The 20,764-nt window shown below is 39.0% G+C and overlaps 3 protein-coding genes across 3 annotated transcripts in view; 2 read left to right on the plus strand and 1 right to left on the minus strand.

Annotated features, from left to right (window-relative positions):
• si:ch1073-280e3.1 (complement C2) lies at positions 1-8,669 on the plus strand. The gene is made up of 19 exons (XM_028570099.1): positions 1-112; positions 258-361; positions 1,234-1,381; positions 1,478-1,663; positions 2,224-2,397; positions 2,614-2,712; positions 2,877-3,019; positions 3,108-3,249; positions 3,421-3,555; positions 3,711-3,815; positions 4,018-4,155; positions 4,430-4,539; positions 4,632-4,740; positions 7,051-7,198; positions 7,415-7,488; positions 7,671-7,759; positions 7,883-8,015; positions 8,103-8,152; positions 8,238-8,669. The coding sequence occupies exons 1-19, from the start codon at positions 61-63 to the stop codon at positions 8,418-8,420; spliced, it is 2,322 nt and encodes a 773-aa protein (XP_028425900.1). The 5' UTR covers positions 1-60; the 3' UTR covers positions 8,421-8,669.
• Positions 8,541-17,390, minus strand: pnkp (polynucleotide kinase 3'-phosphatase). Its single transcript, XM_028570114.1, has 17 exons — positions 16,921-17,390; positions 15,707-15,753; positions 14,824-15,102; positions 14,409-14,705; positions 13,475-13,554; positions 13,326-13,383; positions 13,128-13,235; positions 12,966-13,037; positions 12,700-12,748; positions 11,934-12,004; positions 11,685-11,777; positions 11,456-11,552; positions 11,304-11,365; positions 11,015-11,124; positions 9,577-9,664; positions 9,409-9,476; positions 8,541-9,175 (listed from the first exon to the last, which is right to left on the minus strand). Exons 1-17 carry the CDS (start codon positions 17,039-17,041, stop codon positions 9,055-9,057), a joined length of 1,821 nt encoding a protein of 606 aa, XP_028425915.1. The 5' UTR covers positions 17,042-17,390; the 3' UTR covers positions 8,541-9,054.
• LOC114549808 (TRPM8 channel-associated factor homolog) overlaps positions 17,319-20,764 on the plus strand; it is a 15,929-nt gene continuing 12,483 nt past the window's right edge. Inside the window, exon 1 of the mRNA XM_028570061.1 lies at positions 17,319-17,398. The gene's annotated coding sequence lies outside the window, so the exon portion shown is untranslated. The remainder of the gene's footprint in view (positions 17,399-20,764) is intronic.

The following is a 20,764-nucleotide window of genomic DNA, read 5'->3' on the forward strand; positions in this document are numbered from 1 at the left end:
TGACTGCAGGTTGTTTTCTGTCACTCAAAGACACAAATACCACTGATACAGACTCTGGTCATGTCTGTCAAACCCATACTATGGATCCTACTCTTCACCTCTGTCCAGAACGGTGAGCATTTCATTTTACTGTACATTTAAGTATGATTATATCAAATTCATATGAATTGAAACCATATGGCTTCGTTGACGCATGTGTACCCTTTTTGCTTGTGCGCGCATGCTTATCACCAACACTTTCACTTTTTGTGTTCCAGTGTCTCCGCAGGACTATAATTACGATGAAACATACGAGGACCCACAGCCTCTGAACTGCTCAACCACAGAGAGCATCAAAGGTGGACATGTCACCTACTCACAGGTAAAAACAATACAGTGAGCTGAAATTATAAGTTGGTTATATTAAAATGTCATTATTTTTAATCATTAATAAACAATTAGGCATACAACAGGAAATGTAATCACAGACAATTTTGATAATCGATTATTTTTCTTAAAACACCAAACATTCTGTTTCAGCTTCTCTAAAATGAGGGGCTGCTGCTCTGCTTTCTTTTATCATTTTAAATGTAATAACTTATTGGTTTTTGGATTGTTGGTCAGACAAAACAAACATTTAAAGACGTTACCTTTTTGTAAATTTGCAATGGGTATCTATATAAAACCACACAATAATGTAATGATCAGGATAGTTGTCAGATTAATGCACAGTGAAAATAATCGTTAGTTGCAGCTTTATTGTAAAAGTTAATATACCTTTTAATTGACTTCACTCAGAATGAGAGTGTTAGGTAAATGGCCAAGACGTCACATTTAACACCAAATCGAAAGATATGAGCGTGTATTCAAATTTATTTTAGCTCTGCTGCACTGATGTATGCAACAAATTCATGTATGATAATACAATTTCATTCTAACAGGCTAAAAGAAACACTGCAAAACAGAGGGTACAAGGTGTTCAACCAGACAGGAGTACAGGGACAGAAAATAGGCAAAATGGAGGATGGTAAAAAAGAATGTGATATGTAAGAAACAATGAGAAAACGATCAGGTAAAAAATATATAATCTTCTATAAATCCTACATGCAGGTAAAAGTAGCTTAGGGGGGTTATTTTCCGATCAAGATAAAAAGGAACTAGGTCTTGAAAGTGAAACAAATCAAGCATCTCTTTACTTGAAAGCTTCATGTTACTTAATGTAGCTCCAGAAGTGACCACGTGTTTCCTGTACAGGGGGGGGTGGAGGGCAGCGTGCTGACCTATCACTGCGGCCCGGGCCGATACCCTTACCCTGTCAGCCACAGGCTCTGCAGTGCTGACGGGGAGTGGTCGCCCATGAGATTAACCACTGGCAGACTGATGTCACGGGCCACATGCAAAGGTAATGATTTGGATGATGATTCATTCAATGTCACATGTCCACCAAAGTACTCTTGGCTATTCAGCATCCTCTTTTCCACCTCTCTCCTGCTCCCAGATGTGTTGTGTCCGGCTCAGCTCCAACTGGATCATGGTGACTTCTGGCCCAGGGACCAGTGGTCCCGTGTTGGGACAACGCAGAGCTTCTCCTGCCAGGAAGGGTTCACCCTGTATGGGTCCGCCCAGAGGAACTGCACCCTCTCTGGGGAGTGGACAGGAACCACTCCCGTCTGTGACAACCATGGTAAGGATGGACAATATTAAAACTTGGCTCATGATCAAGCATACATCATGAGTATGATCACACTATGTACAATACATGACTGTATTTCCACTCTTACATCATTGCAATAGAGAATAACTGAGAATATCCACTTACATGAGGCCCTGAGCCCAGTTCAGCAAGTGTATTTTAGCCTGTGGTACAGTGAGCAGCATGCACTGACTAAGCCCATACTTACTGAGGTTTACATTGTAAAGCTGCTTTGGATGAAAAAATATAAATGATCCCTGCAAATAGATTTTATACAGCAGTTTACCGTGGTTACTCTGACACAAAACAGGTCACTGACCAAATGTTGCAATTAACTTTATAATTCAATAATTTAAGACATAAGTCATGTGTTTTTGATTAAAATTAATTAAATGAAATGCCTTTGTGCAACATTTCAAAGTATTACATACTCATCTTTCGCAAATCAAGTTATATTCTGGACAAACACCTATATCCTTTTTAAGAATGGTTATAACCTTGAAAATGAACTATCGTTGCATATTTTGTCTACTCTACTTGCCCCTCTGCAGCTGACGACTGTAGTGACCCAGGGATCCCACCCGGGGCCCTGAGGACAGCAGGCCGGTTTCACACAGGCGAGGCAGTGATCTACCGGTGTCAGGTTGGTCTGGATCTTCTTGGCTCGGCTGAAAGGGTTTGCCTGGAGAGCAGGGAGTGGAGCGGTTCAACACCACGGTGCCAAGGTGCAGAGTAGCGTTTTTTAAACATACCATAAGTGCACAGTTGTAATCACGGTTTTAGATTTAGGTGATTTCCTTTACGGAAAACAACAGAGGATTCTTTTTTCTTTTTTTTAACAAAAAAGACCTATAGCAATTGGGCATCAAATCAGTGCCAGAACAGCACATGGTGAAATATTATTTTACATACAGCCATGATATCTTTGTCCTTTACTGCAGGCCCAAATACCTTTGACTCCCCCAGTTTTGTGGCAGCAGCCATGGCGGGGTCACTTGCAGGAGTTATGGATGTACTCTCACCAGACTCCAAAAAGAAAGGTGGGCATAACTTAGATCTTGCTTCAACATATTCAATAATTTGGCAGGGCATAAACAACATTACATGTCAGGTGCATACACTTAAGGAGCAACTTGCTGAATTTAACTGCAATTAAAAGAAAATGCTTATGTGTGTTTACTGTGTGTGTGTGTGTGTGTGTAAGGTGGAGATATGTCCTTTGGCAGAACGTTTCGTGTGGCTGAAGGCAGTCGTATGAATGTCTACATTTTACTGGACACATCAGGAAGCATCGCAAAGAAGGACTTTGACTTAGCCAGGAGTGCCACCATTGCTCTCATCAGAAAGGTCTGTGCCAAATGAGCTTACTTGATTCAACATTGGTGTACAAGTTTGTCTGTCGTCTTGTCTCAGTGGGTCTTCATTTTCCTTCTAGTTGGACAGCTACGAGGTACAGCTCAAGTTTCATGTGGTGTCATTTGCAACCGAGACTAAAGACATTGTTGACATCACAGACTCGGGTATAAGTGGTAGCATCGACAACGTCATATGGAATCTGGAGCAGTTTGACTACAATAGTAGGACTGGGCTTGTTATCACAGTATTTATATCTTTTTAATTCATCTGATGTGATATTATCAAGTACAATACGTTATAACCATGATGCACTAATGTGTTTATTAGTTAATAAAATTATTTATCAATTTACTTTTTCAATTGTCTCATATTTTGCATCTGTTCACCTGCAGGCCATGGGCGCAGGACGGGCACCAACCTCCACGCTGCCCTGCACCGTGTCAGTGAGGTGATCAGCTTCTTGAAGCAAAACAGCGCCAAGAACCATTTTAATGAGACTCAGAACATCATCATCATAGAAACAGATGGTAGAAAAACACAATATATCTCACAAACTCATGCTGAAAAAGCATGAGTTTGCTCATAAAAATCATTTACAACTCATTAGAGGTATTTTGTTGAAAAAAAGGAACATAAGAAGATTATCCTCAGGCATTCCCTCTTTATGTCTTTCTGCCTGCAGGTTACTCCAACACAGGCAACAAGCCTCAGATTGCTCTGGCCCAGATCCGGAATCTGCTGGGCTACCACAACACATCCCGCGATCACACAGATGAAACAATGCTGGGTATCAAGATTAAAAAAAAAGATTTGATTAAATGTTTTAATGCACAGTATACGGTATATTGTGGACACCGTATAATTACTTCCACTGATTGCAATCATAAATCAGACATACAAGGCAAAGCTTGTTTAGTGTGTTTAATGTGTGTATAAATGGTTGCCTATGCATGTATACAGCATAACTTATTTCATCTGTGTGATTTCAGATGTCTATGTATTTGGTATTGGGAATGAAGTGAAGAAAGATGAGTTGAACTCTTTAGCCTCACAAAAACGTGATGAGGAGCACATCTTCGTTTTGAAAAACTTTGAAATACTGGCACAGATGTTCAACAGCATCATTAGTAAGTAGATCACTCTCAATTCTAGGACATAAGTGTGTGCTTTCTGACTTCAACTGTCAATATGCAAGCAGAACATTTTATTTTGAGAATACAAAAGACTTGAACCTGTGTGTTTTTTGTTTTTTAGAATGGCAGCCAGAACATTTTTTTTTTTTTTTAAATGAACCTGAAAGTACAAAACTGTGAACATTTCACACTGGATTTAAAAGTTAAGAAAGCAATTTTGCATATTAAAAGTTCATAAGTATAACCATTAAAATGCTTCATAATACAGGTGACAAGGGTGTGACGATGTGTGGGGTAGCTCAGGAAATGGTGGAGGATAATTCAGCCTGCACGAGACCCTGGCACGTCACTCTGAAACCGGACACAAAGGCCACAAAGGTTAGTCACTAAAATCAAATGGAGATTCTTTTTTTCATCTGTTTGATATTTTAGACTGGATCTTCACACATTAACACTTTCCTCTCCTATAGGCTACGCCGTGTGTTGGGTCCATTGTGAGCCAGAACTGGGTGCTGACAGCTGCTCACTGCTTTGCCAGAGCGAGCACAGAAGTCCCTCAGCAGGTGGAGATACGTCACGGTCAGTGTCCGAATGTTTTGGACTTTAAAGCTAGGGTAGGCAGTTATCTGGAAAAGGCAACAAAAACACACGCCACAATTAAAAAAATACAGCCCTCCTCCTTATGGGGTGCCGTTTGTAAATCGGCTCCCTCTGAAAATAACAGCAACATTTTGTCACATTTAGCTTCAAACAATGTTTAAAAAACTGGTATGAATTTTTAAGGGTCACTTTTTAGCACATTTAGAACAATATTTGTCAACTTAGAGATATTTTAAATAGTTAAATCTAAACATTAAATGTTACACCTAAATGTTAAATTTAAATATAAATCTAAATATTAAATCTAAATGTTAAATCTAAATCTAAATCTAAATGTTAAATCTAAATATTAAATCTTAATCTAAATCTAAATGTTAAATCTAAATATAAATGTTAAATCTAAATATTAAATCTAAATCTATATCTAAATGTTAATTCTAAAATATTAAATCTAAATCTAAATCTAAATGTTAAATCTAAATATTAAATCTAAATCTAAATCTAAATGTTAAATCTAAATGTTAAATCTAAATCTAAATATACATGTTGAATCTAAATGTTTCGGGTGAAACTAAATATTTAGCTAATATGTAAATTCAAAATACCGGTAACCGGAAGTACCAAAATAAAAGCTCGAGGAGGTCAGTGTGTGTTTATAGTGTCAAATAATGAATAACAAAACATCTCATCCGGGGAAATGGACTCTTGGACATGGATTATCGTGATAATAACTACCTAAATAATAAACACGTTTGGAGAAACTGTATTTGAAGAGTACTTTGAGTTTTTAGTGTCACTTTTATGAAGGGGGCGAGACTTATGACCTGTAGCCACTATAGCCAGCCACGAGGGGGCTCACTTTGACTGATCTGTCATGTTCGCTTGCATGAAGGCCAGCAAGAGCCTGACCAGGTACGGTAATGTTGGCCATGGTCACGCTGCGAAAATGTCCAACAAATCGGCGTTAGCCGAGAACATCGGCAGAGCCGCCCTGGCGGCTATTCAAACTTTTCAACAGCGACAGCAACCGCCTCAAAACATAACCTGTTAAAAGACCAAGGAAAGCAAAGTTTTAGACTACAACCAAGGCACATGTTCTCAAACTTGTGAGATGGTAATGTAAATACTCTTCTAACCCCTAACCCTATTTCTCCAAACGTGTTTATTATTTAGGTAGTTATTATCACGATAATCCATGTCCATGAGTCCATTTCCCTGGATGAGATGTTTTGTTATTCATTATTTGACACTATAAACACACACTGACCTCCTCAAGCTTTTATTTTGGTACTTACGATTACCGGTATTTTGAATTTGCATATTAGCTAAATATTTAGTTTCACTCTAAACATTTAGATTCAACATTTAGATTTAGATTTAGATTTAACATTTAGATTTAACATTTAGATTTAGATTTTATATTTAGATTTAACATTTAGATTTAGATTTAATATTTAGATTTAACATTTAGATTTAGATTTAATATTTTAGAATTAACATTTAGATATAGATTTAGATTTAATATTTAGATTTAACATTTAGATTTAGATTTTTAATATTTAGATTTAACATTTAGATTTTAACATTTAGATTTAATATTTAGATTTATATTTAAATTTAACATTTAGGTGTAACATTTAATGTTTAGATTTAACTATTTAAAATATCTCTAAGTCGACAAATATTGTTCTAAATGTGCTAAAAAGTGACCCTCAAAAATTCATACCAGTTTTTTAAACATTGTTTGAAGCTAAATGTGACAAAATGTTGCTGTTATTTTCAGAGGGAGCCGCTTTACAAACGGCACCCCATACCTCCTGCAGCTCAGCTCTCCCCTTGCTGTCTTAAGCCCCTCCCACCAGACGAGCTAGGTTATATCCACGCGCTTTATACAATAACCTGTACGAGTATATGGGTACATGAGTACACAAGGACAGCCATGCACATCTGCATTTGTAGAACAACCAATAAGAACGCCATCTTTTTGAAATGACGTGATTAGCCTTAGTCTCCCGTCACGGGCTAGATTGTCTAAAGCCTGAAAACAGAGCCAAGAGGAGGTGCAGAAGCCTTTGTTCTCTCAGACCACTTGAATTAGAATGTGCTGAAGGTTATTAAGGCTTTTTTTTGCGCAATGATAATCACAAAAGTTATTCTTTTAGGAATCAAAGCATGAACAAAGCAAAAAATAGTAGTTCCTTCCTCACCTCACTTAGTTATAGTACTATATTGTAGCAAACATCCAGTCTAGATTAGTGCTTTCTATTAACCATCTTCTTTTGTTCCCAGGTGCGGGCTCGGTGGTTCCCAAGAGGGTAATCATGCACCCAAAGTACAACATTAGGGCACTCACACAGAGAAATGTATCAGAGTTCTATGACTACGATGTAGCTCTGGTACAGGTGAACAAGAGTATCCCACTCTCCTGGAAAGCCAGGTAAGTAGAAAAGATGCCACCAGGGTTGCATCTAAACAAAGAGCTAAACTCAAAGGCACCGATTTTAAAGCCTAAAAAAAAAACATTTGTTTTGTCATGAAAAGGTTGGGTTTTTATTTCCAGCCCTTGTGCATCTTAGAAAAGGAATAACACTTTTTACATAAATGTTCTTGAACATCAGTGTTGAGTGTGTGTATACTGTATGTCGTACAACAGACCTATCTGCTTGCCATGTACTGTACCAGCCAGCCGAGCCATGAAAAGAGTCAACTCCACCTGTCAGCAGCACAGTATGGGACCTTTTGACCTTTACACTCTGCAAAATAATTTACATTATTAAGAGTATGCAAGGACTATTTCAAAATGTTCCCAGTTAACATAGTGTTAATAATATATTACAACATAGAATTCAGACTAAAACATCCTGAATAAATTCTCATGTATTCTCAGTAAAATGTACGTGTGTTTACAGGGGATGAGCTACTACCGCACCAGGAGACTCCTGCCTTTTTCATCCATAAGAACTCTCAAAGAAAACAAACACATATTCAAGAGAGTCAAGTGAGTGAGGGCTGATGGGATCTACAGACAGCGGGCTTCATTCAAGCTGACACTCAATAACATGGACTAAATAGGTGTATTTGTTATAAGAGTGTTGCACTGTAACTAATTTGCTGTCTGCAGAGGTCTAGCTGTGTGGAGAAGGCCAGGCAAACACTCAAAGAGCCCACAGATGTAACTTTGGATGAGTATGTACCTGACAGATTCCTCTGTTCGGGGGGATCCTCAGCACACAAATACACAATCACCTGTAAAGGTCTGGACTCTGCACTTACTGTATTATATCCAACACAGTTTGAATAACACGGGATTCACATGAATTACATGTTGTCTTTTTGTACAGGTGACTCTGGTGGATCCTTGTTTCTGCAAAAAAGAAATCGCTACTTTCAGGTGAGTTTCTCACTTCAAAGAAAAAGCCTCATTACAAACTTTGCAGTCAGCATCATGTGGACATTTCTCCCGCTTTCATCTCCAGGTGGGAGTTGTGAGCTGGGGCACCACGGACGTATGTGACCCAGTCAACCCAGCTCTGAGAAAATACAGCAGCGACAAGCCGCCTCCTGATGCTCGAGACTTTCACATCGACCTGTTCAAGATAATGCCGTGGCTTAAAGAGCACCTGGGTGAGGAGATCCAGTTCCTGTCTGAGATCAACTGAGAACATCCATAATCAATCAGCTGAGAACTGCTTAGGTTAAGCCACAATGACTTCATGCAGAATGCAATAGAGCACAAGTGGAAATGTGGGAATAAACATAGACAATCATACACAGTAATATCAAGTGTTTTCTAAAGCTTTATTGCCAAATGGATACTGTTGACTTTTATAGCTGTGGTGCAGTAAACACACTTGTAAAGGAAGATGCTTTGTCATACATAACATAAAAAGTAATTCTTCTTGTTCTCATACTGTATTCTTTCTAAACTCAATATGTGCAACATGCATGATGCATTACATTCATATGGGTACTTTGAGTTGTTTGATAACACACCTATTTTAATGCAAGTCTAGTTAACATCACTTGTTCTAGTTAAAGGCCATTAGCCATACAGTATGCATATAAGCTAGGACATAAAAGCACTGCACAGATCAGTCAGTGGGTAGCCCAGACAGTCCCATCAGCTGAAACAGAAAAACATCGCTGTCTACTGACTAACTTAGTGTGTTTTTCTATGACTGTTACTTGTTGGTTGGATCTCACACCTCATCTGCTTCACTGGCTGTCATCTGTATTTTTTTTTGTGTCAGTGAGAATGTGAAAGTCAAAGGTGTTATGAAGCCAGCTGTCCTATCAGCCCTCAGAAAACTGCCGGTACAGGGTTTCTGATTGGCTGTCTTTAAAGTTCGGCACAAAGTGGATCTGGAGGATCTCGGAGAATCCTTCAGGAAGAGCAGGAGCCACAAAGTGTTTCCTGTCCAGAGAGACAGAGACAGATTACAGTGGTCAGTAACAAAGCTATTAGTAATAACTGATTACTATTTTTGGAGCTCATTTTAACAAAAGACAAAACAAAAGCTTCTGAAAATGTATTAAAATAAAAACTAAAGCACATTAGTGGCATGAATTTAGTTTGGGCTTTATGGCACAAAAAAAAAGTGTTTTATAACTGTTAAGAGTGTGAGAAGAAAGGCCAGTATCACTAACTTGTAGCTGTGGAAAATCATGTCATTGACCTTGGCGTGTTTGCTGTCTGATGGAGCCATCTCACGGAACTGGGAACAACAATATTGCATTAAAAAACTCTTGCCAACACCAGCCAGGATAAACCAAACCAAAGGGTGAAGAGTGACAGTTTGGAGAGGAGAGTCATACTTTGTTGTTGTGTTTGGCTTGCTCCAGAGAGGCTGAGAAGTGGAAACAGCGACACGGCACTCCGGCTGCCTTGGCTACATCCACATATCTGGAAAATACACACAGAACACTGGTTACACAAACAAAGTACGCAAGTAAATAAATGCACATACAAGCAGCAGGCAGGAATATATTCATAGCACAAAATACAGCAACAGCAGCATACGATCAGTACCCACATTCTAAAATACAACCATTTAGTAAGATTCCTTTAGAAAAAGGCTAAAACTTGGGCAATGAAGCATAGTTGGCATAGTTAACTTGCAATGTCACTGTGCAATATACTGCTGGGTCTGAACCAGGTTAAAGGGTGTAGAGGAAATTAACATGGGCCAAAATATTCCAAAAGCAATGACATAATGAAGATCAGGATCATGACATGCAATATTAAGAATTATAAATCCAAGCATTTGTTTTCTACAGGGTAAAAGTCTTTTAATATTCTTAGGGAAATTTTGATTTACATACTTTCTCTCTTGTTATTATTAAACTGTTTTACATAGAATAATATTATACTGAATACTCTAAACAAGATAACATGGAGCCATTGTATGTCCTTGTCTAAGCACGGTGTGTTCCTGAGGGCATACATGCCCTCCCAGACCAGATAGGGGAGACGTCATTGACTCGTTTCGTTAGGTCATTGTCTGTACTATTCTGTAGGGCTGAAACTGCCTAAAATGAACTTTGATATATCTTCAGTGGCCCTGTCTATTATATTTATATTATATTTGTAATGTAAATTATTCTAACAAATATTTAAGAATGTTAAAGTGGGATGAAGTCATTAAATCACATTTGTCATCAAGTGTAAGTATTTTGGCTAATCACATTAACATGGAAACAGTTCAGCTATTTGTTAAACTATGACATTTTAATACAATGACATTTCTCTACACTAAAAAGGGTGTTGTGCTCTTTGCTATGAAATAAGGAATGCAGGGTTGTTTCTTGATTTACAACTTCTTCTTTTACTATCTCTGCTTTTGTTGTATCTCTGTTTTCTGAGTTTGTGGCGGAGGAGAGAGGGATACATCCAGTAACTGAAATAAATACAGTTACTAGGTAACAAATATGTGGTGCATGATAACTGCTTTTTTGATCAAGACATATAGTTATATCAATTACTGTCCCACTGTAATTGTAGTTACCAGGCAGAGTGGATTGATTCTGCTAACCTGCCACTGGCACATCACAGGAGAAACCGATATAGGTGAACTAAAACAGTTTTCCAAAAAGAAAAGAAGTAATAGCGGAATAAAGCAATACATTCTGTTGCTGCAGCCCATCAGCCCATTTAAAGCAGCTGTTATACTGAGCTAATAATACTGCAGAGCTTGAATCCTTTTTGCCAGGAGTTTTGTAAAAAATTTGGTTTGGAGTTTCAGTTGTGCTTTACCGTTTGCGAGACTCTGGGTCTGGGTTGGTGTTGTCCACGGCGACACTGCGGCCTTCTTTCAGAGCACGCTCACATGCCGACACACAGTTCTGCCATGAACCGAGTGTGTCCTGACGCGAAACAAAACATGAAGTCGGTCACGTCACGGAAGACTTTTAAGGAAAGGGCCCAATAATATATGGATATCACAATGCTCATAATACATTCTTTAAAACCAGATGTTTCGGATGAGAACCTGGGCAGAACTGGAGCGTTGTTGACAGAGCCCTGTTCATTAAAATCCACTCACCCTGTTGACGTACACATAGCCTTTTGGAATGACATGGGTGTGGAAGAATGTGGATTTACCAGCTGAGAAGAAAAGGTCAAGGGAACAAGATCAGATTGGTTCTGGTGGAAGGGGAGAACAGAAAAGGTGACACACTGTCCTTTTTCTCTTACATGCAGGGAAACCCACGGCAACAATGACTTCTGTCCTGCTGGAGGTGAGAGAGGCAGACGGTGGGTCGTACAGTCTTGCAGTGGAGTCAATCTTCCTCTAGATGTTCACATTAAGAAAAAATATTAACAAAAAACACAGACTCAAACCAAACCCACAAATATTTCTCATACACTGTAGGAAGAAAAAGAAAAAAACACGGTACACAGGAAATATGTTCATTATACTCACAGGGTCAAAATTAGGCAGGCTGTAGGGGGCGCTCTTCCAGCCCAGGAAGTACTCCTCTGGGGTGTGGAACTGCAACCCAATGTTCAGAGCAAACTAGGAAAACAAGTGAGTCATACTTATTTACCTGGCCTTTTCAGTGACATTTAGGATGACACACACAAAACAAGTAAAGAAAGGAGGGGGGGGAGTGTGGGGGAGGGGAGTGGCAGAAAGTAGTAAAAAAAAAAAAAAAAATATCTTAGGTCTTACCAGTCGGTCACTGCAGGAGAAATCCTTCTTCTTCCTCCCTGGAGCCCAGTTCTCTGGCCGACCTGCAGCGTCTGTGCACAAAGGTAAAGTCAGAAGCTCTGTGTGTATGTGTATGTGCTCTTGTACTTCTGCCACACTGGAAAATAAGAATCACATCAAGGGCCAGACATGTTTAGTTTATTGATATGCTTTTATTTAAGCAAAAAAGTCAAATATCTTTGACTGTATTATTGCATGTGTCATATAGTCTCATTTACAGTTTGGTCGACATAAAGTCCTAAATAAGTCAGGAAAAAGTTCCTCAGCCATCATAGAAAAAAAGCAGCCAAAAATGTCAGAAAAAGTTACAAATCGTCCGGAAAAAAAATGACAACAATGTCAGAAAAAGCGAAAATGTATTGTGAATCTAAATTGATATGCGGGCCGGATCATAATCTGCGAGGGGCCGGATTTGGCCCACGGGCCTTGAGTTTGACACGTGTTCTAGATCATTTCTGGGCTTGGGGTTTCGGTTTAGACCTAGGCATCCTATTGGGTTTATAGTTAGGTTTAGGTCTAGGTCTAGTATTAAGCATTGAGGATTATAATTGTTGGAGATTTCAGGTTGTTTGGGCCATGGTTAGGATATGGGATCTTTTTTGGGTTTAGGGAAATAGCATTGAATTAAATGTTTGGTTTTCAAAAGGACACATGACAAAAAAACACACCTGTAAGCATGGGATGTTTATCACTTTGGCAACACCACTTCACACCCAACCTCACTCACCTCCGACATAAAAACTCTGTGTCTTGTCCACAGTCACGCCTTCATTTGCCTGAGCAGTAAACACATGCAGAGACACTCACAGTTAAAAGTAGAATAGACGGTTTATTGTCAAACATGCAAAGGCATCAATGCTGTGAGAAGAGACAAAAGGGCGGCTCCTATGACTCATATTGATTAGCGTGCAGTGACCACACTTGGTTCTACCTCAGTGCAAATACCGTGTATGAGGGGTGGTTCAAAAACAATATGGGTGTGTGTGTGTTTACCTTGTCACACAAGTGATTCCACATTCCCATCACTGGTTTCCTGTAGATACCAGGTCCGGTTGCTACAAACACCTGTAATGAAAGGTAGGGATACAAAACATCTGGGGGGGTTTTGTACAATAATTAGGAGAAAAGTGAGAGTTAGGCCATTACGTGACTAACCTGCACAGGTAGCTGCAGCGTGCTGAGGATGTCCTCCACTTTAGACTTGAAGACTTCTGGTCTCAGTTTGCCTTTAGCGATCCCCATCTGGTTGGTGAAGAACACCACCTGTTGGAGGAGAGCCAGGGTAAACTAGGAAATCCACTGTCCTATTTCACAGGCGTTCATTTTCTACTGTTGCATGTTGCTCTTCCTCACCTTGTATCCTTTCTTGAACAAGTTGGTCAGCCTGGGCTGAATTTCAGGATACAGAATCCTGTTAATTGAACACACAAACATAAATATTACGACAAACAATAACATGAGATAAACGCTTTGAAAAGTAATGTTCAGGGGTGTAGACATACTTCCAGTCATCTGGCGCAGTGGGAAAGACTTTCCCAGACTTTGTAGTGATGATGCAGCCATCTATGTCAAACCCAGCAATCTGGAGAATGACAAGAAGAGGAAATGTTCAGGCATTTACACATTAGCTGCATGTTCTTACCAGAAATCATGTAAGGCGATATTAGGAAACCCCATTCCAGCACTTCTGTGTTTATATGAAAACTACGTTAATAAGAATAAGAAATTATCTAACACTTGTCAGAGGACCTGTCTTTTGAAGAAGCGCTTTTCAATGCGACAGTTGGTTTTATTTTGTCACTTCCTGTGACTGATGCCAAACCAAACTCAACAACCAAAATTAAAGCTGCAAACAATTATTTCATTATTCATTATTTTCTTTATTAATTTTATTAAAAATAAATGATTTAGTATTTATTAATCTGTTGTTTATTTTACTCATTGTATCATTTGGTATGTAACCAGTCCAAAAGTCAAAGGTATTCAGTTAACAATAATATTAAACAGTGAAAAGCAGGGCATGTTAATACTTAAAATGATGGAAGGAGTGACATCATCGTGATTTTTGCTTGAAAAATGACTTACTTGATGACCCACTTAATAGATTTTCTTTTGCTTAACTATTCAATGAATCGACTAATCGTTGATGGATCTGCTGTGGCAGAAATGCATTTGGGGAAAACGTGATGTCATTTTAGGTCCTCAAGGGTTGGGAGTCCTTTTTAACAATAACACTGACAACTGTACCTCTACATATTTTTGCAATTACATTTACAATTACCATAATTATATTTCATTGTGAAGCCTAACTTTCATTTCAAATGATTACGTTGCAAAATGTAGTTGCCTACCACAATACTGTGTAATTCTCTGACCTCAGACACTGAAACATTAATAAATGAATACATAAAGCTGTTCTATTCAAACAGTTCCCACCTTGTCACTCCCTTTGACACCAGCAGCAGTGTAAAGCATCAGGTTGCTGATCTGCTGCCAGCTGCTCTTTAGACAGCCCTTTGAAGAGGATGAAGATGATGAAGGCTGGGTGCTATTACTCCTCTGTGTTATAGACTTCTCTGCCAACTCCTGCAGCTGCTTGAGCCTTTCCTCTGCCATTTTTTCCTCCGCCTCCTCTTCCTCTTCCTTCATTTGTCTGTCGGAGGCCTCCTCGTCTCTTCGTTGGCGCTTCACCTCAGAGTTTTCACTCTCTGGGCTCAGCCGTCTTTTAGATGACTAGACAGAAAAATAAAAATGATTACTCTATTATTTTTGTTGTTGTTTGACATCAATGTCTCTTGATAAATATCTTCACTAAATAGGTTCAAAGAGAATGTCCAAACAAATGTGATACCTTCATTGGAGATGTAGAAAAGAAATCCTTTATACTGCGCTTGGGTTCTGGACTCGACTGTGCCTCTTTTTCTTTCCCGTTTCTCCCTCCTTTTGTCTTATCTGTGGCTTTTTGTCCTTTCTGTGCAGTGCTGGAGGCGGATCCATTTGAGCTCAGGGAGTAGAGCAGTTTAAATGGGTGGCTCTGGTTAACTAGGAAGAGGGTGCCTCCATGGGTGAGTCTACCAGACTGGCTCCGGCCCAGCTTCTCACCATTCAGGAAACTGGGATTGGGACCCAGCTGTGGAAGAAAATAAAGTATGGACATTGGACTGTAGCCTTTTTACATATACAGAGAGTTTATAGGATGTTAGATAACCAGTGTGTGTCTAGGCAGTAAAGATAAAGCTGTGCTGTTATCAGGTTTTCAGTGAACATGGGCACGTAGGGAGGTATGCTCTGGAATTAAAATGGCTGTCTAGTGTGTGCTGAGAATTGTACTTAAAAAAAAAAAAAAAAAAAAAAAAAAAGATAAATATAATTTCATTGTCGGTTCTGGCTTGGAGGATATTTTCCGAACCGACTGAGTTTAGAATGCCAACACAAAGAAAGCCAAAAGTGAGGGACATCCAGCGGAACCTTCGGTGGCACTGGACCAATCTCGAAGATGAAACATTGTCGATATAGACTAGGTTTTCAGACATAATGACATAGCTAAAACATCAGCTAGGTCACGTGTGGTGCCAAATATCAACTCTTTCTAGTGTTGTGTCTCGAGGATAAATAAAAGTTGAATGTTTGTCGGGTGTGTCCGGCAGTGGTGTTTTTCTAGCCTGACAGCTTCACAGAAAGACAAACTGAATTATAAACTGTGACGTGGGGCTTAAAAGTGTTTCTTTTTATACCTGAGTAACAACCACATCCTGGTCTGCAAAGCTAGCCACCACCTTCACTGTAAGAAACAAAAGAAGGATTATTACCACCTCTACTTACTCACGGACACATGCACACACATACTTGGATAGTCATTTAGAACTGAAACGATTACTCAAACAATCTACAACATTTCTGATAATTATGTAATGGCTCAAGTCACTTTTTAAGCATCAATGCAAAATAAAGGAATTTGCACATTTAAGATTTGTCTTTCTTACATTTTACAGACCAGATGACTAATTGAGAAAAACGTTGTCAGATTAATAAATAATGAAAATAATTGCAGCCCCATATACACATATTGTGGCCTACAAAGATATGACACCAATTCTATCCCTGTTTCTTATTTTCTGCATTTTATCTTTATGTATTTTATGCACAGCAACAAAAATGACATAGGGCTGCAGCAAACAATTATTGTATTAATGATTGCTCCGCTTCTTCTTGAGTAATCATTTTGTCTGTAACAGTTAAACATGTCCATTGCAATTTACAACAGTCTAATGTGACATCTCTAAATAACTTGTTTTAGCTGGCCAACAGTCCAAAACTCAAAGACACAATGGTATGAAACAGAGTAAAGCAGCAAATTCCAAGATTAAGAAGCCTGAACTGCCAATGTTTTCATTTTTACTTTAGAAGCGACTCAAATGATTACTCAATTATCAAAATAATTTTTTTTCTGTCTAACGATTTTATCAATTCATCCTTCCACTAGTCATTTCAGCTCTTGACATGAATTCCTTTAAATTCTGTAATCAAGATTATGAAGCACTAAAGTTGTTCATTAATCTTTCTCTCCCAACAAATTTATATTTCTCTCTATGTAAGATCTATTAATGTTTACGGCTATAAGAAACAGTATGTCCCATGCTGTGTAAAAGTTACTTATTGATCAGTGCATCTCAAACAAAAAATAAATAGTCCTAATAGTTTTTACCAGTCAGAAACTTATTTAAACAATGTTCCTGCTCAACACGGACACCAAACCACCAGGGCCTTGCATTTATATTTAACTATTACTATCAGAATACTTAACTAGCTAAATACTAAATTACTAAATAGTACATTTTGCAAACTACAAGGGTCTCGCATGGGGGGTCTCTTGGTATATTCTTTGACAGTAAATGTGCATTGTCACGAAAAGCACCAATGTATAGCTATATGTCGACATTTCCCTCACCCTGGTGCCTGGAGCATTTCTTGTCGGTGACGCCAGTGTCCGGACCCCGGCCCAGAATCACAGCTCGTCCGTTCTCCAGGGGGACCCGAGCTCCGGAGGGGCTAACCAGCGTACACGACATCTGAGCGAGCGACCACCACAGCAGCTAGACTAGTTACTCTGAGCCTTTTTGTGTGTGTTTGTGAACCGAAACAAAGAAATGAAACACGTATCGCACAAAGGTGGCTTCGTATATAACAAGTTATGTAACGTTAATACTTTTGCCACAACTTATTTGTATCTGAGTTGGTTGTAGAAAGCCAGTAAAAACAAAAACTAACCGGAGGGGGAGTGTACCATACCCACGGTCCATCAGAAAAATACGCTCGTGTAGAAACGTACTCCCTTTCAAGGTTCCACTCACTCATTAGTTAACTTTTCCGGGATTTCAGTACTAGCATAGTCGTATAATGCTTGATTTGCTGATTCATAATGTAAAGTAATTTCACGAAAATCGAGACTCACCTGGGACACGGAAGTGCGCAAGTTGGTTGTAGGTGGACGGAACGACTCGAGCACGTTTCGAGGCTAGAAATTCTTTTTTCAAACGCTCAGTGGATTCAAATTTGCTTTAAGAAAATTGTGTATGATCACACTGTGGCAGGGTTGGGAGACCATTGATGGCGAGTGAAGATAGTATGGACGAAGATGAACGTCGTCCTCAAATGAAGAGGGGGCTTAGCGAGTCAGACGACGTGAATGAGCGAGTGGTGAGGCAGAAAATAGATCAGGAAGGACTGAAAGTGCTGGTAAAGTTCAAAGAGGGTCATGATATTAAGTCAGTGGGGCCTGTGGCTCTCACTAAGTTTTTGCGCGAGAAGGTGGGTGAGATAGTCAGAGCTAGAGTTCAGTTTGATGGTGATTTGATGATAGTATGTAAAGACGAGGGCCAGCAATTGAAAGCCTTAAAACTGAAGAATGTTTGCAAAAAAGAAGTTCTTGAGGTGAAGGAAAAAATGGCAGCAGGAGTGGTGTGTAGGGGAGTTATCTATGGTATTCCTATAAAAGAGGATTTGGGAAAGCTAAAGGATAGCATTGAAGGAGGACGTGCGACTAGCCTGAAGAGGCTTAAAATGTGGAGGTCTGGAGAGAAGGTTGATAGTCTTTCAGTATTAGTGGAGTTTCAAGGGAAGAGCTGCCTAAGTATGTCACTGTCGGATATATGAACTTCAATGTAAGGATGTATGTGCCCCTCCGTTGAGGTGTTTTAAATGCCAGAAATATGGTCACATAGCTGCTTATTGCAAAGGCACTCAAACATGTGGACGCTGTGGCGGAGAGCATGTCTATGGTACATGTGGAACTGGGGTGCAAGAGAAATGTGTTAATTGTGGGGGAGCGCATAGTGTTGGGTACAGGGAGTGTGAAACCAGAAAAGAGCAGTTGAAATCCAGCATATGAGGACTGAAGGAAGGTTGTCTTATGCTGAGGCAGCTAAGAGATTTCAAGCTGAGCCAGTTCTAGTGAGACAGACAGCAAGAGCTGCTAAAGCCGCAGTTGTTGATGAGGAATTCCTGATTGTTAAGAAGAAAGAGTTTCTGTGCTTTATTGCGGAAGTTATAAATTGTACGTCGCAAGCAAGACACAGGTCTGAGAAGACCGCTATTGTGGTTAAAAGTGCCAATAGGTATCTGGGTATCAAAGACATTACGTGGGAGAGCATTTATGAAGAACTCCAGCACAGAGATAAATCTGGGATACCAACATCCCTATCACAGCCTGTCTTACAGTTGCCTACGCTGATTTTACAAGCTAAGACTTAAAAGGAAGAAAAGGAGGGAAAAGAGAAAAAAAAAAAAAAAAAAAAAAAAAAAATTTTTTATTTTCTTCAGTGGAATGCTAGAAGTTTGGTGGCAAATGGGCAAGAGCTCAAGAGGTTTATCTCTGAACTAGAGATTAAACCTGAGATTATTTGCATTGTTGAGACATGGCTGAAACCTCATCTAAATTTTGTTTTAAATGGTTATGTGTGTGAAAGAAGTGATAGGATCGATAGTAGTGGGGGTGGTTGTGCTACTTTTATTAAGGTGGGGGTTCCCTACAGAGTTTTAGGTAAAGGTGAAGGCTTAGAGTATTTAGTTACTGAGGTTTGGTGTGATAATGGTAGTTTAAATATTGTAAATTTTTATAATCCCTGTAAAAGACTTGATATTGATGCACTGGAGCAGGTTGAAGGGCAAGAAAGTGGCAAAGTAATATGGTTAGGAGATTTTAACGCACATAGTTCTCTGTGGGGAGGGGATAGAACGGATCATAATGGTTTGGTTTTAGAAGAACTTATGGATAGGAAAGGGTTGGTTTGTTTAAATGATGGGTCACCTACTCGTATTGGGGTGAACGTGCAGTCTGTATTGGATCTGACTTTGGTTTCTCAGTCCCTTGCAGATCAAATAATATGGGAAGTTTCTAGTGCGACAACGATTGGAAGTGACCATTATCCGATTTTATGTAGGATGGGTAATATTAGCTGCAATGTAAATCAGAGTTTCTCTGAAAGATGGAATTTTAATAAAGCTGATTGGATAATGTTTACAGTTTTAAGTGATAGGAATATGGGTCAGGTTGAGGTGATAGATGATGTAGATGAATTTGCAGAAAATATTAGTGTAGCTATGGTGGAAGCTGCAAGAGCTTCTATTGCCGAGTCGAGGCCGGGAAGTACGAGGCGGAAATTGGTACCATGGTGGACAAGTGACTGCACTCAAGCAATAAGCAGTAGGAATAAAGCGTTTAAAGAGTTTAAAAATAGTTTAAGCTTTCAAAAGTATATGGATTATAAAAGAGAGCAGGCTAAGGTGAGGAAAGTAATTAGGAAAGTAAAAAAGAATTACTGGATAAAGTATTGTAATACTATAGGACGACAAACCTCTTTAAATGATGTGTGGAGAGTTGTTAAAAAAATGAGTGGGGTGCGGCAATCTTGGAGTTATCCAGTCCTTAAGAATGGTGAGACTATGGCAGTGGAGGATGGAGATAAAGCAGCATTAATGGTCAAAGATATAGCAAATGTTCATAGTAGTTTTAACTTAACTGAAGATGAAAGACATAAAAGAGAGGCAACAAAAAGACAGTACCAATATCTTTTAGAAAATGTAGAGGATCGAGATGATAGTTTGAATGCGAGTTTTTCGCTAGGTGAACTAAAGAAGGCTGTGAGCAAGGCGAAGGTAACAGCTACGGGAAAAGATCGAATAAGTTATGCAATGTTGAAGCATCTCGGTAACGAAGCTCTTCATACTATACTGGAGTTAATCAATAAAGTATGGGGAACAAGGAAATATTCCAAAGAGCTGGAAGATGGCTGTTATTATTCCAATTAGAAAGCCAGGAAAGATCCTACTATGACTTCTAACTATAGACCAATTGCTTTGTCATCCCACCTAGGTAAGATAATGGAGAGAATGATTGTGGAGAGACTGACTTTTTTTGTTGAGTCTCGAAATTTGATAACGTCGTTCCAAAGCGGCTTCAGGAAAGGAAGATCAATTATGGATCCGGTTATTAAATTGGAGAGTGATATAAGAAAGGCCCAAGTATGTAAAGAAGTAGTAGCTGCTATATTTTTTGATATGGAAAAAGCGTATGATATGCTTTGGAAGGATGGTGTGTTAATTAAAATCCGAAGGCTTGGAATAGACGGGAAAATGTATTGCTGGATTAAGGATTTTTTTTTTTGAGCAATAGGCAAATTCAGGTGAGGATAAATAGTAGCTTCTCTGATTGTGTTTTTTTTTGAAAATGGTGTACCCCAAGGAAGTGTTATCTCACCAATTTTGTTCTCTATTATGATAAATGATATATATGA

The sequence above is a fragment of the Perca flavescens genome, chromosome 3, assembly GCF_004354835.1.
Source record: "Perca flavescens isolate YP-PL-M2 chromosome 3, PFLA_1.0, whole genome shotgun sequence".
In the NCBI taxonomy this organism is placed as follows: Eukaryota; Metazoa; Chordata; class Actinopteri; order Perciformes; family Percidae; genus Perca; species Perca flavescens.

Excerpts from the sequence above, each read along its gene's own strand:
- si:ch1073-280e3.1 (XM_028570099.1), top strand. The coding sequence starts at position 61 with ATGTCTGTCAAACCCATACTATGGATCCTACTCTTCACCTCTGTCCAG. Across the intron at positions 7,199-7,414 it reads CCACTCTCCTGGAAAGCCAG|ACCTATCTGCTTGCCATGTA; the intron begins GTAAGTAGAAAA and ends GTCGTACAACAG. Across the intron at positions 8,016-8,102 it reads ATACACAATCACCTGTAAAG|GTGACTCTGGTGGATCCTTG; the intron begins GTCTGGACTCTG and ends CTTTTTGTACAG.
- pnkp (XM_028570114.1), bottom strand. The coding sequence starts at position 17,041 with ATGTCGTGTACGCTGGTTAGCCCCTCCGGAGCTCGGGTCCCCCTGGAG. Across the intron at positions 15,754-16,920 it reads GAAATGCTCCAGGCACCAGG|TGAAGGTGGTGGCTAGCTTT; the intron begins GTGAGGGAAATG and ends TGTTTCTTACAG. Across the intron at positions 13,555-14,408 it reads GTGTCAAAGGGAGTGACAAG|ATTGCTGGGTTTGACATAGA; the intron begins GTGGGAACTGTT and ends GTCATTCTCCAG.